The 14,401-nt window shown below is 44.8% G+C and overlaps 1 protein-coding gene across 2 annotated transcripts in view; it reads right to left on the bottom strand.

Moving 5' to 3' along the window:
* Positions 1 to 333: 333 nt before the first annotated feature.
* Positions 334 to 14,401, bottom strand: part of LOC147623057 (uncharacterized) — a 49,497-nt gene continuing 35,429 nt past the window's right edge. For both annotated transcript variants that reach the window (XM_086821088.1, XM_086821089.1), the window contains 6 exons: positions 13,316 to 13,357; positions 13,114 to 13,209; positions 3,072 to 3,179; positions 1,579 to 1,671; positions 1,411 to 1,490; positions 334 to 1,279 (listed from right to left, as the gene is read on the bottom strand). In XM_086821088.1, coding sequence (XP_086677214.1) covers positions 469 to 1,279; positions 1,411 to 1,490; positions 1,579 to 1,671; positions 3,072 to 3,179; positions 13,114 to 13,209; positions 13,316 to 13,357 — 1,230 coding nt within the window. In that variant the 3' untranslated portion in view covers positions 334 to 468. The remainder of the gene's footprint in view (positions 1,280 to 1,410; positions 1,491 to 1,578; positions 1,672 to 3,071; positions 3,180 to 13,113; positions 13,210 to 13,315; positions 13,358 to 14,401) is intronic.

Here is a 14,401-nt window from a genome sequence, read left to right as displayed (position 1 = left end):
AAGTCAAGGGCAACTACACATCTTGGTCAAGTGGCTCTGTGCGCACGCGCACGTGTGTGTGTGAGGACTGTCTGGTATATTAAAAAAAAAAGTGTGTGTGTGAGGACTGTCTGGTATATTCAAAAGTGTACTATAGATGCACAACTCTTGACATACACCTGCGTTTATAGATTCATGATAGTGCAAACTCTTGATTGTTAATCAGCCATTCACAATGTCTCTATTGAGGAATGAAAGAGAATTAAGAACCATGTTGAAGAATGGTATGGCAATAACGTTTAATGGTGGTGACTCAAGGCATGGTGCATTCCCCCCCCCAAAAAAAAGGAACTCTACACTCCAACATCATTGTATTTGTCACTTAATCTTAAGGTTTGATTTGACAATACCAAACTTCATTGTACCATCTCTACGTAACTTCAAAATTAGTCTCTGCATCAGTGGACAAAGAATACAGCAACATGATCATCAATCCCTATCCAGTATATAGGAGTTCAGATGCTCTTGAGCAGCCAATGCACGAGCCTGTTTCTCTTCATGTGTGTGTGGCTTTAAACCTTTCCGAAACCTTTTCTGGTACAACTTCAGAGGAAAATAGCCTGCAATGACCTTCCTTTCTCCATAAAGTCGCCCATGTAATGCATGTGCTGCTTTACAGGTACATTCTTCCCGAGTAAACTCAATGTACACCCTTCCTAGATCAGAGTCACCTGCTTGAGAACTAAGGTTTCCTACACCATCAAGGGCTACATCCTCCACTTCCAAACCTGCTATCAGTTCTCCAGAGAACAAGCCTTGTGTTACTGTGCTTTGCTCTTCTGTCTCTGCCATAGTTTCTGACAACTCCATGCCATGTTGTACCGTAGCATTTCTTAACTCTCCAGCACCATTTTCATCTTCTGCCACCTTTTCTGAGGGCTGAGGAGCTTCATTTCCAAGAGAAGTTTCTTCAGACTCCAACTTCACAGGTGCTACTGAGTTTGGCACAAGCCCTAGCTCAACATTAATGTTTACAGTACTTGATGCCTGAGGAGTGACTGACACTGCATGTTCTTGATTGGCCTCAGCAAGCCCTTCGGTACAATTTCCTCCAGCTTGAAGAAACTCACCTCCAACACTTGCAATGTACTCAGCAATTTTTTTGTCTACTTCTGTCACGTAGACCCCTCCAGCTTGAAGCACGAGGTTTTCAGGATTTGCCTGGTCCCCTTCCATCTCAGTGCCCTGATCAGACTTCCCCTTTGGCTTCACAACATGCGTGGACTTCACTGTTCCAAACCTAAACGGAAGCATTCTGGCTCATAAATCAGAACCGCTTTCTCTGGCTTGCTCGCTCTCTCTTATTGATATATACCTCTATGCACATAAAATATAGATAACCCAAAAAAAAAAAGCACAACTGTTGTGTACCTGACACATTCTGTACGGACATCCTCTTCGATTTCCAGCAACTCTGCTTCTAACAGGGTGAGAGCTTCTGCTTCAGAAATCTGAAACCCCCCCCAAAAAAGGTAAGAATTTGAGTATGAGTCTAGATTGTGAAAAAAGATGTGTGAACTTCTGAGGGTTCTCAATTACCACATTCTGAAGTTCCAATATCCGTGTTGGAGCCTGCATTAGCGTCCTTGCATGATCTGGAATACCATAAAATGGAGTCTCTTTCCCTTCAGGCTGTAAACACACACATTCTGAGTAGGTGAGCCGTGATAACCAAAATTCTTAACGAACAGATTTGAAGACCAAACACCAAGTTTCAATTGATCCACAAGGAAATTTCTGAAAGATCTAAGAAGTCTAGCACTTAATGTATTGTTGTACCCTTGTGTGTGTATAGACACAAACACACATGAGCAGTGGTTGTGCGCATGGAACTATTAGTGCTGATCGTGGGCAGCGTGTTTAAGGTTTCTTCAGGCCATACAGTGCTACCAGCCCTGTTTCACGACTGCCAGTCCCGTTTCACGACTGTCAAACTCTTCAAATAGCCAACCGACATGCTACCCAAGGGATACTAGAAACCTGTTCGTACAGAATCTGCACATGTCCAGACAGATGATGATGAGGCAGCCATCCGGATCCATACAGCCTGTACAAGAGGTGAACAGTCCGTATAACACCTAGGGCATGCGTGCATGGGAGAAAAGCAGTTTAGAGGGACTTTTTTATATTAAAAAATAGGCACCTAGGAGAAAAGCTCACGTAAGTGATATTTTGGTCACTTTGAGAAGAAAAGCATGGCTATGTTATTCTTTAACGCTAAGATTGAGAAAAAAGCACGCACAAAAAAAAATTCACTTTTTTTACTCCTGAGATTTTTTTTTAAAGGGGGGAAAAGTGGGCTTCTAAGAAGCTGCTGCTTTTGAGCCCTCCTCCATAAATAGAGCCCCACAGTTCTCTTTTCTCCACAAGAGCTCATGACGCTTGTGAACGTGAAGCAAGTCGTCCCAATGAGATTGGACCAGCCTGTTACACACTTGGCTTGCGACCGTCGACTTTGATTTTTCTGTCTTCAGTGTGGGAGCACCCTATTCTAAACACTTTCTTTCTCGAATCTCTATTTCCTCTCACGATGGTGGATTTACACTATGATGACAACGTTGACTGTGTGAATACCATCCAGGTGACGACGCCGAAGTTGAAGAGCAGGAAGTGGAAGTTCAGTATGTGAAAAAGCTGAATTTGATCAGCTAAGGGAGGATTTGGAACTTGTGCGTGCACAATTTGAATTGGTGCAACGTGCTCTTATGAATCCTCAAATGATCCCCGGATTGATAGCCCCTTCTTTTGCTCCTGATACAAGGAGAAAACCCAGGAGTGTCTTTAATTTCCAATACTAATGTGAACAAATGGGGTTCATGTGCAGGCATGGTTTTCACATGAGGAAGGCAACAGGAGAGAGCACCACATAAGATCTCACTAACACTTGAATGAAACCCCATTATTGATAAACAACCTTAAAACAAATAAATATATATGGTTCACAAGACCGATGGAGCTCATATAAAAACCTCAAATACCCAATTCAGATTATCCTGCATGATGACCCAAACTATTTCTGGAGGACAGCTTACCACTGAGCTTCCATTTGGGGTTGCCTGGACCACAGTAAGTATTTTATTCCCCAACCGCATCCCATTGAGTCCAGAACATGCTTTGATAGTGACGGAAGGATCCAAATACTGCAATGCAGGGATCAACATGGTGTCAAAATCCTTATCAAGACCTATAGTAATTGCATGGTGGCCTTTCTAGTGCAGATACTTTTGCATTCAAAAATAGCTCTAAGCTTTAACTAGTGTTGCAAGCTATCTCACGAGTCAAAAGAAAAAACACACCTTTCTTCATTAAAAAGAATTGGCATTTACCCGACTACAAGAGCCCTTTCAGAAAGCTTCAAGCATTAATCCAGCCAGCCTAGCACAGGAAAACTAAAATAAAATGAATACAGCCAGCTGCAGCCTTACAAATAGTATTTCCGAATGAGGTTTGAAGGGAAAGCTTCAAGCATTAATCCAGCCAGCCTAGCACAGGCAAGCTAAAACAAGATAAATTCAGCCAGCTGTCACCTTACTGTGAAAACAGTATTTTTCCCAGCCCTAAAAAAGGGATTTTTTGGGTATTTTTGGTTTTATTTGGGGTTTTTTGTCTTGGCTGCTGGCCGACCAGCACTCCCCCCTAGTATTTATAGCCTTGCCTCATCATACATCGCCATGTACCACTTCATTGCACATATCTGGTACCATATGTTGCTGCTGCTGCTGTTGCTGCTTCTGCCGGTCTCTACACAACACAGCTTCATCATCCTTGCCTGACATTCAGCACATCAGCGTTTCTCATCTGGCCACTACACGGGACAGCAGCCCACTCTCTGCTACAGGCCACACCGTGGGACAGCAGCCCTCTTTGCTACCTTCAGTGTTTACATCAGCACTGACATCATCGCTCACATCAGGCTTTACATCCCTTACATCAGCCTATCATCAGCGCTTACATCAGGGTTTTACATCTGCGTTTACATCAGTGCTTACATCAGCACATCAGCATTTTCTCCACAGCTCTTGGGACAGCAGTCCCCTCTGCTATACATAGAGCACTTCAGCGTGTTTGCCTCAGCTCTCACCATTGGGACAGCAGCCCACTCTCTGCTACATCACACCATCGGGACAGCAGCCCACTCTCTACTTGTCTTCACCATCGACACCAGGTCAGGTACGCAGCACCCGTGTCACCAGAGCTTGCACCACTCGAGATGGCAGCCCTCTCTGCTCCTTACCACTTCAGGTATGCAGCACCCGTGTCACCAGAGCTTGCACCACTTGGGACGGCAGTCCTCTCTGCTCCTCACCACCCCTCAGGTATGCAACACCCTTGTCACCAGAGCTTGCACCCTTCAGGTATGTAACACCCTTGTCACCAGAGCTTGCACCCTTCAGGTCTTGCAGCACCCTTGTCATCAGAGCTTGCATCACCACCACCTCTTAGGACAGCAGTCCTCTCTCCTCTTCATCTACCACCTTAGGTACAACAGCACCCTTGTCACCAGAGCCTACATCACCTCATCTTCCGCTGCCACTACCACCTCAGAGTGCCTCTGGTTCCACCAATGTGAGCCTTCGACACCGACTAGCTCTTGGAGTGCTTTGCCTCACATCGACGCGAGCCTTCGTCATCGACCGTGCTTCAGCTCCGACATCATCTTTGCTTCTGCACTGGTCTTTCTACTCAAAGTTACCTCACATCAGAGGGCTCTTGTACATATGTTCACTCACCATTATATATAGACTCACTCACATATTTCATGCTGTGTTGTTTTGCTCTGATCTCTCATACATCTGGTCCTTTCGTCTTTTTGCCCTCACATTGTATCAGAGCTATCGTGAGCAAAGAGATTGAAGACCTTGAGAGGACACGGCATGGATCGTCTACCCGCACTCCCGGAGGATTAATTCTTCTCACCGGAAGTTGATTCTCCAAACCATCACCACCACCTCTTGGGACGGCAGCCCTCTCTGCTCTTCATCTACCACCTCGGAGTGCCGCTCCTTCCACCGACACGAGCCTTCGACACCGACTACCTCTCAGGGTGCTTTGCCTCACATCGATGCGAGCCTTCGTCATCGACCGTGCTTCAGCTCCGACATCATCTCTACTTCTGCACTGGTCTTTCTACTCAGAGTTACCCCACATCAGAGGGCTCTTGTACATATGTTCACTCACCATTATATATAGACTCACTCACATATTTCATGCTGTGTTGTTTTGCTCTAACCTCTCGTACATCTGGTCCTTTCGTCTTTTTGCCCTCACACTTACAAGTAGCATGTTTGAGTAAGGCTTGAATGGTTGGGTATGGGGATGGCTGAGGACCTTCAAGAATTCATCTTAACTAGGAAAACTGAGTCATGGATGGGCATGTGTTTGTGCTCACACATGGAAAGGTTCTCCAAGGTAGTCAAATTGAGTCAATGCCTTGATGGCATCATAAACTGCATAAAAACTTCCAAAAGACATTTTGTTCACTCCAAGCTCAAAATAAAGACCTCGAATCTTGATCCTTAACCTTACCATCAAAAGGGATAAAACACATATGCAAAGACTATTTTACAATGGATTAGTTGTGGCATTTGGATATATTACAGGAACAACCATGCATGCCCATTGGAGAGAAGTTTAAATACTAGCTGTGTGTTCTTGGAAGAGACTCACTCTCTTTGTCATCACCTCTCCTTATCAAGGCTTAAAGCTTGCACAACATGAACAATATTCAGCAAGTTCCCAAATTTTCTCCTCTCATCCTCTTTAAAGATATGCATCAAAAGGAAAAAACACATATGCAAAGACTATTTTACAATAGATTAGCTGTGGCATTTGGATATATTACAAGAACAACCATGCATGCCCATTGGAGAGAGGTTTAAATACTAGCCGTGTGTTTTTGGAAGAGACTCACTCTCTCTGTCCTCACCTCTCCTTATCAAGGTTTAAAGCTTGCACAACATGAACAATATTCAGCAATTTTCTTCTCTCAGCTATGTGTTTGATGTCCTGTCCTCTTAAGTACTTTACGGTGATGAAGAACCGCCTTGACAACAGAGGATATTGGGAAATGTAAGGATGTCAACACATCCCTCAAGAGCAAGAGATAAACATGCATGACTAGTAGCAAAATCTGGGCATTCCAAAATGATATGCTGCTCAATCTCTTGCACCTCCATTGAGAATGCCTTGCATATCCCCTAAAACTTAGATCCACCATGCCATTGCCCATCTATCCCAGCCGACCAGGGTTTTTGACACAGTTTTCATATTGTTAACCCTAGGGTTCACACAGAAGCTAGGAGGAGCTATGGGGGATGTAAGATATCCATGGTGTGTGTGGTGGTGAGAGAGAGAGAGAGAGAGAGAGAGAGAGAGAGAAATTCAACAAAATCAGCCCTCATTGTATACACGGAATTTGATCTTGAGGCATTAGGGTGGCAAGGCCGTGTGGTGCATACAGGAGACATTGTTCGTCATCTTGGGTATCCGGTGGGTGTAGATGTGGACCCCCAAGCGCTTCTTGCTTGGATTTCTGCTCGGATCTCAGATAAATTTGTGTATTGGAAAGCTCAAGGGTGGCCTATGCACGTGAGGGTTAAGGTAGCTCAGGTTATTATGCTTAGCATGATTTCCTATTTTTTGCCTTTGCTACCTTGGACGCACAAATCTCTTCTCCGTTTGGTTGCTCCCATTCGGTTTATGCTGTGGAAGAGGCAAGGAAATATTATGGGTCAAACATGGATACACATTACGACGCCCAAAAGAATGGGTGGGGCTGCTTTACTGGATGTCCGCTTGCATATGGTGGCACGTAGGTGGGTTTTTCAGGATATGTGTTTGCAGGAGCAGCCTTGGGTATTCATGGCTCGTGACTTGATTGAGTTGGAAAGATTGTCACATGGACGGACACGTGTGCAGGCTTCATGGTGGGACATTGTGAATGCGGCTCATCCTGTCCGTATTCGCTCATCTCACATTTTATCGCATATTCTCCTTTCTTGGCATGAAGTTCTACTATTGGCTCGGTGGGATCCTGGTCATGAAAGACTTTGCTCAAGGTGGTAAAACTGAGCCGGTGTGAGAAGTTCCTGTGATGATGGGAGATGATGGCCCGGATCCTGCTGTGGTGGCATAGCCGCGGGCGAGGGCCATGGGGTCCAGGGCGTGGCGTCAAGCTCTGCATAACTCAGTGGCTCTGTCGAAGTCACACCTCTTGGCCGAGCTCCTGCACTAGCCTGTGGTCCGGGTATGGTGGGTGGATCAACCCTCGGAGTGCTAGTATGGAAGCAGTTGGTGAGAGCTCTCTGTGCAGGTCCTCGAGTAAGTACAGCTCATCTAGGTCTCACTAAGGCATAGTCACAGGAAACGGTCATTCGGTCCCTAGAAACACGTTTCTCCGTTTCAGGACCCCATCCGTTTCCATGGCCGTTTCTCGTTTCCAAAGTGATATTGTCACAAGAAACGGCCGTTTCCACCCCTAGAAACTCGTTTCCCCGTTTCCATTCCCGTTTCTCGTTTCTGGTGACTATGCACTAAGGACTCCCTGTGTTTGCGGAGCTCTAGAAGAAAAAGTCCCAGGCATCTCTGATCCAGGAAGTCCATGATCCTGGAAAGTGGTCTGGGAAGAGGCAGTGGAACCTCCCCCCAATCTCATAGTATACAGGGCATCGGCATATGTAATGATATACACCCACTTTGTGTCAATTAACTTTTTGCCAGGAGGCAAGTCTACTAAGTCCCATGTGTTGTTTTTGTGGATAGAATCCATCTCATTTTGCATGGCTTGCACCCAATGCTCATCCTTATGAGCCTCTTCAAATGAATCTGGTACATCTCCATCACATAGAGTACTCATGCAAGCAACATCTGCATGTTCTCTTGCACTACGTGAACCAGCCCGTGTCCTACTACCAAGTGGAGCTGAAAGCTTGCTCTCCTATAAAATACGGAGCAGCCAACAAGGCCCAAGTCTAGCCTCTTCCGTTTGCTGTCAGCTCTTCCTCCACTACTTCCTCTACATTTTGAGGTGTAATGAGCTGATTTATGGACTGATTTTGAGCACCCATATGCTGTCCATTAGGCAAAGTTGATGGTTGATCTGTTGTGCCATCAATTCCCTAAGGGAGTAGTCCTTCAAACATGTTATGTGGGCCTTTAGGTGGCTGTCCATAAAATTCAGCCAATGGCTGGTCTGAATTTTCAGCAAACACATCGTCTCTGTTGTCCAAAATCCTTTGTGTGGAAGTATTATTGTAACCCACAAATATGCATTTAGTAGCTTTGTCATCAAGCTTACCTCGCAATTGCAGAGGTACATAAGCAATACATCCGAAAACTCTAAAGTGATCGACTTAAGGTTTTCTCTCGTGCGAGGTCTCATATGGCTTTATGGTTTTCAATGCTTTGGTAGGGCATCTATTCAAAACATGGGTGGCAGCAAATGATAACTGGTGTAGCCGACGTACTGGCAAAAGTCAAGCAGTGACCTGCGGGAGTACTGCAAATGATGAATGACTGAATGTATTGAATGCAAATCACGATTTATGCTTTTATATATGTTGGAAGTGGTAGTCGGCCAGCAACTACTACTGTCGGCCGGCATTGGACGATAAAAGAACACCAAGAGGAGGGAGGGCAGGCAGACAATGAAGTAGCGGGCTGGAGGAGGGTGGGTGAGAGCAGCAGCAGGAAGGTGGAAGGAGGGCAGATAAGGAGACTGAGGGCGGGAAGGCCAGTGGAAAGGAGGAGGGAGGGCAGGCAGACAATGAAGTAGTGGGCTGGAGGAGGGTGGGTGGCAAGAGCAGCAGGAATGTGGAAGAAGGTCGGATAAAGGCGGCGGGGGAAGGAGGGCGGATAAGGAGACTGCCAGCGGGAAGGCCGGTGGAAAGGAGGAAGGAAATGGCAGGGGAAGGAGGGTGGAGGTGGAGACTGAGGGTGGGAAGGCTGGAGGAAAGCAGGACGGAGATGGCGAACAGCAGGCAGAGGCGTGGAGAGACAGCTGGGCGGGAAGCTCAAGAAGGGATGGGCGGAAGGCTGAGGTGCACTGTGTGCCCGAGCGGGAGGGCGACTCAAGGCAATATATTGGGAGGGGGGCGTGGGTGTAGGTAGCAACGGGGGGAGCTCCAGCTCCAGTTAGCAATGGAACATAGAATGACGAAGTTTAGTTTCTCTTGGAATTCTTTATCACCAAGGAATATTTAACCATGTACCAGATTATCTAGGTACAATACCCATATAATGAACTATATACAAGCTGGGTTGTAATCCAATGTCGCAAAACATATGTGAAGTCTTCATCCTGTGTGGGTACTGATCTTCCTCGGTTCACATGTCTTTATGATAAATTGACCATTGAGAAATAAAACCATAGTCTCCATAAACGGTTGCACATGTAAAACCTTTGCCCATATGGTTACTCATCTTCACCAAATCATAGGCCATTTAAATACACAAATATTTATCGAAGAAAACTCTGTTGAATACTGAAATAAGTTTAGCAAGTGCAAAATACCAAATACCAGTAGGATTGCTGCAGGTACAGTTTGTACAGCCCATGTACGATATGCAAGTACAGAAACCCTAAAAACAGGTGGTACAGCAAGTACAAAACCAGGTATAGCTGGTACACACATGGGACAGCACATACAGAATGATCACCAACAGGTACAACTTAACCATCAGCAGCAAGCACTCAGCAGGTACAACACAGAGGCCGGAGGTGTACGAGCTCCAGCACACTTACATAAAGGAGAGGTAGAAGCTGGCATGGATGAAAAATTGAAGACTTTTTAAATGTTTTTATACCCTTATGCTAAGGTTGGACAAGAATAACAAGGTTTACCACCTAAAATGAAAGCCGACATCTGTATTATTGCCCAAAATCCACATTTATTTCTTGCCCTTTTTCATGATCCAGGTGCTCCAATGAAGATGCCCAATCCAATATATGTGAAACACATTACTAACAGGGTGCCCAACTTATAAAATGTCTGGTCCTATTTAAAATGAGCGTTGCCCATATAATATTTTGCCCAACCAATCATAACTGAATGTGGACAGCCCTATACAAGTGTCTGTTTCCATGCCAAAACCTTCTCCAACTTTCCAAAGCTTGACTGAGCATTCTTCTGACACAAGAATTGATCTCAAGTGTGTCTATCTCTTGCTCCAATGTCGTGTTCTGAGCTCCCTTCCCAGATTTGAAGGTGCTCGTAAACCTTGTAATGGATAACCCCCCATTCCCAAAGCTTGTATAACTTATATCTAAGGACTCAGACAGAACCTTGGGCGTCCTAGTACCTTCCAAAGCCTGTTCACATTTGACAAGATGGGGAAATACCCAAATGGTAACAGAGTGCATATTGTGGCACTATTTCTATTAAATAAAGGAGGACTCTACAATCTGTTGTGCAAAGAAGGTGAGTGGTGTTATGCAAAGTTGTCAAAGCGTCCCAACAGAATGAAAGCAGTTATCCCCAAAAAGTTTGAAAAATGGGGAAAAAAATGAAAATGAAAATAGTTCACAATGCCATCTCATCATGTCATACCATAGGACTAGCCGTGTCCCATAAACAGGCACACATGCATGAGCAAGATCAAGTTGATGAATGCCCGAGGTCATGGGTCTCCTACTGGCAGAGAGTCAAGCTTAATGTGATGTGGCCTTCTAAATAATGCCACCTTTCCCAACTTGCCAACCAAGGATTTCCAATATTGCTACCACAGAATTAGAAGGATTGGCTGGCAAGTTGAGATAATGTCTCCACAGGATAGGCAATGGCTCCTCTTGGCCAAAAACGTGAGAATAGGGTTGGGATCTTGCCAACACCAAGTTTTTGACAAATGTAGTGTGATGAATATGTGTGAGAGAGAGAGAGAGAAATGAAATGAAATGAAATGTTATATTAACGTCTTCAAAAGGCCATAATGACCTATGAGACCAAAAGTTACATCATGGTGGATCTGATACAATGTCTGGATAAAAAAACCCAGAAAATGAAAAATAAAGATGATACTACTGGCACCTAGAAAATGAAACTGGAACTGGAAGGTACACTATGGAGGTACCTCCATCTCATAATATGTGCCGCATCGGACACTGGCGGATCTCCTCAATATCCTCTGTGGTCAGCACCCTGACTGGGTGTCTCGCATGCCTCGCAAGAATAATCCGAATCTGCCGCTGCAACCTCCGTCTATGCTGGGATGCCCTCCTCCGTGGTCGTGGGCGTCTGGACCACCCAAGCTCAATCGCACGATCAATCAGTGTACCCCTGGTGTGGGCGGTATCCATGTCCTGCTGCTGCTGTGGTCCATCTGGTGCAGTGATGGCCGGACTAAAGAAGTCTGTAATGTGCCTCTGAGTCTGGCTCTCTGTGCGCCTAAGCAGGCTATCTCTATGTCTCCGCAGCTCAAGCAAGAACAATCCCAAACACCTCTGGTCCTGGTACCCCATGACTCTGGAAAGTGGTCCAAAACCCTCTCTGAATAAACAGTGGAAACGACCACGTATCTCATAGTATGCAGTACAATGGCATATATAATGGAGCTCTGTCTCTGGCTCCCCATGGCATACTCGGCATATCCTGGCCTCAGCTGGTATACCTCTATATCGGCCAATCTCAATCTCAAGCTGGTGTGAGGATGTGCGAATCTGACCAATAGCACATCGTACTGCATGAGACAAGTGTACATCCATGTAACTGGGTCTGATCACAAAACCATCTGCTGTGAGCTGAAGAAAATGTTCTCTGTAGAAAGCCATCTTCGTGCCCAGCTCCTCAGTCGGCTGTATCCATGTCCTCCTAATGTCGAGCTGAACTAAATCCTGACGGATGAGTCTGGTAATCTCTGTCCGTGTAAGAGTGAGAGAGGGTGCCTCCAGAGAATACTGGAAGGGAGGCAATCTGTCCATGCTAAAACCATGTGCCTGGAACCACGATGTCATCTGTCCATACCAACAAGCCGTGTCTCCCTGTAAAGCTAACTGTCGGGAGGACTCCAGGGCGAGGCGTGCATATCTGTCTCGGGGGAGATCCCACAAGCCATGTATGTAGGAGACTGATCTCGTAAGAGCCTCAATCGCCAGAGGGGCAGCCGCCATCTCTGCTCGAATAATCTCATGAGGTACCACAGCCTTGGCTCTAATAAGCCTAGCAATCATAGATACCAAAGGCCTCTCCATACCTCTCCACCCGCCTGCGCTGTGATGGCCCACTGAAGGTCCCCATATCTGCACTCCATAAAGCATAGCTGATGTCACTAGAGTGTCAAAAAGCCAGAGTTTTGTTCGAGGTTCCTGAAACTGAACCTGCGAACACATCCTCTCCAAACCACCCAGGGCTGCATGTGCTCTAGTCAATCTAGTCTCTGCTGCTCTCCTCATCGAAAACACTGGCCCACTGAATACTACCCCAAGATATGTATATGCATCTGTATACTCCACAATCTCCTGCCCATATGTAAATGTGGAAGCTGATCGCCTAACCCACTGTGGACAGATTAAGAGGGCTGCCCATTCAATTGGGGAGGGATGGCAAGGTTTGGGAGGTTGCATAGGGCAGGCTGAGCAGTGGACATCCTCGTTTAACGTCTTCAAAAGGCCAAAGTGACCTATGAGACCAAAATAATTAAATCAAGTCCATGAAATACAATGTCTGAGTTACATAAAAAATGGAAATGCTAGGAACTAAAAATGACAAGCTAAAGCTGGTACTAGAACTGAGAGCATATAGCTCTGTACCCTTATCCTAATATATCCCTCATCGGGAGCTGCTGCATGGTGCTCAGGGTGTTGGGACTGAGCTGGAGAGAGGTGGTCGTCCTATGGTGGGAGATGATGGCCACGATCTGCCTGAAGTATTAGGGTCGTGGGTGAGGGCGTCGTGCTCTGCACAGCTCAGTGGCTCTGTCTGATTGCACTCCTCTCGATTGGGCTTGAACTGCTGTCGCCTGGGATTCGGGTGATCGAGAGAGAGAGAGAGAGAGAGAGAGAGAGAGAGAGAGAGAGATGAAATGAAATGAAATGTTATATTTGATGTCTTTATTAGTCATAGGGCAGAAGCAGATCCACACCTCTAAAAATGCATATGCCTCCTTGTGGTCATTTTTAACAGTGACTTCCCAATGGTAGGCTTTCAACTGCCCAAAGGCAGTGACAATCTCCTTGACCTAATAACAACAACACAATGGTGCATTTAGTGCCAACAAAAGCTGAAGTTCCGAGTTGATACACACAACCATCATTCAGACACAAAGATAGTCATTAGTATCCTACCTTATCAGAAGACAGTGTTCGGCAGATTCCTCCAACAAAAACCTGCACACATAAACAAGCAAACAATGTTTAGTATTACCATAAACAACTTAATTATAAAAGAAACAATGACCTATTGCAAAATAGCATAGACCTCTGCATAAACCTTAAACTATCGAGTGTGAAACCAAAACTACAAATGCAGCAGTCTTGAGAATCGCCCAATTTCCCTCCTAGTGGCTAATTTCCACATCACAAAGTCAATGCACACATACTGAGGTAAGCAAACACGAATTTCCTTAACAGGTTAAACACGCTACCTTTCATTCATATGCATGCATTATGCATACTTATGTCCTAGAGTTTATCCAAATGATAAATTGCACGCAAAATTAAAAAAATTTACAAATGCCATTTCTTGTGTGTCAATGTATACATAATACATAGAAATTCAACCATAGATGAAGCCAATCCACACGATGGAAAGATGTAGCCAACATTAAAACTATAGTGTCATGTGAGTAGATTATATGTGTTGCTTATCTTCATATATCATTAATTATGGATTTAGTCCTTCGCTTTGATCCTTCCTACCAATTCGAACTATGTCAGTTTTTAGGATCACTTAAATTCCATCACTAGAGAGATAATAAAATGCAAACTTGAGTTATTAATTTGAGTCTCCTCGTTGCTTCTTGTGATTATCATCATTTATATTCATTGATTAAGGATTTAATCCTTTGCTTTGATCCTCCTCATTTAAACCATTGGTTTTGCTATCGTTTAATTTTTTTCCTTTTCGATTCCATGTTAGCTTGGGTCACTAAGAAATATAATAAAAGACATCCCATCTGGTTGGTTGATAAAATTAAATTGGTATGAACTATCATCAATGAAAAGATAACTCAAGGATTACAACCGTAAGCTTATGGACACATGAATGCCCACTGATTAATCAAGATGAAGCATGACATTATTGACTTGATGATCTTAGTCTAACAAGCTACTGTGCAGGAGTAGTTAAGTACGTCAATTATATGTAACTATGATTTCATTCACCTATATATCAATTGTTACAAAAGTAAAAGATTGTTTCTATAACAAAAG

This window comes from Cibotium barometz, chromosome 27 (assembly GCF_041138505.1).
Source record: "Cibotium barometz isolate CiBa-2024 chromosome 27, ASM4113850v1, whole genome shotgun sequence".
Lineage (NCBI taxonomy): Eukaryota > Viridiplantae > Streptophyta > Polypodiopsida > Cyatheales > Cibotiaceae > Cibotium > Cibotium barometz.
This window is presented reverse-complemented; position numbering and strand designations above follow the sequence as displayed.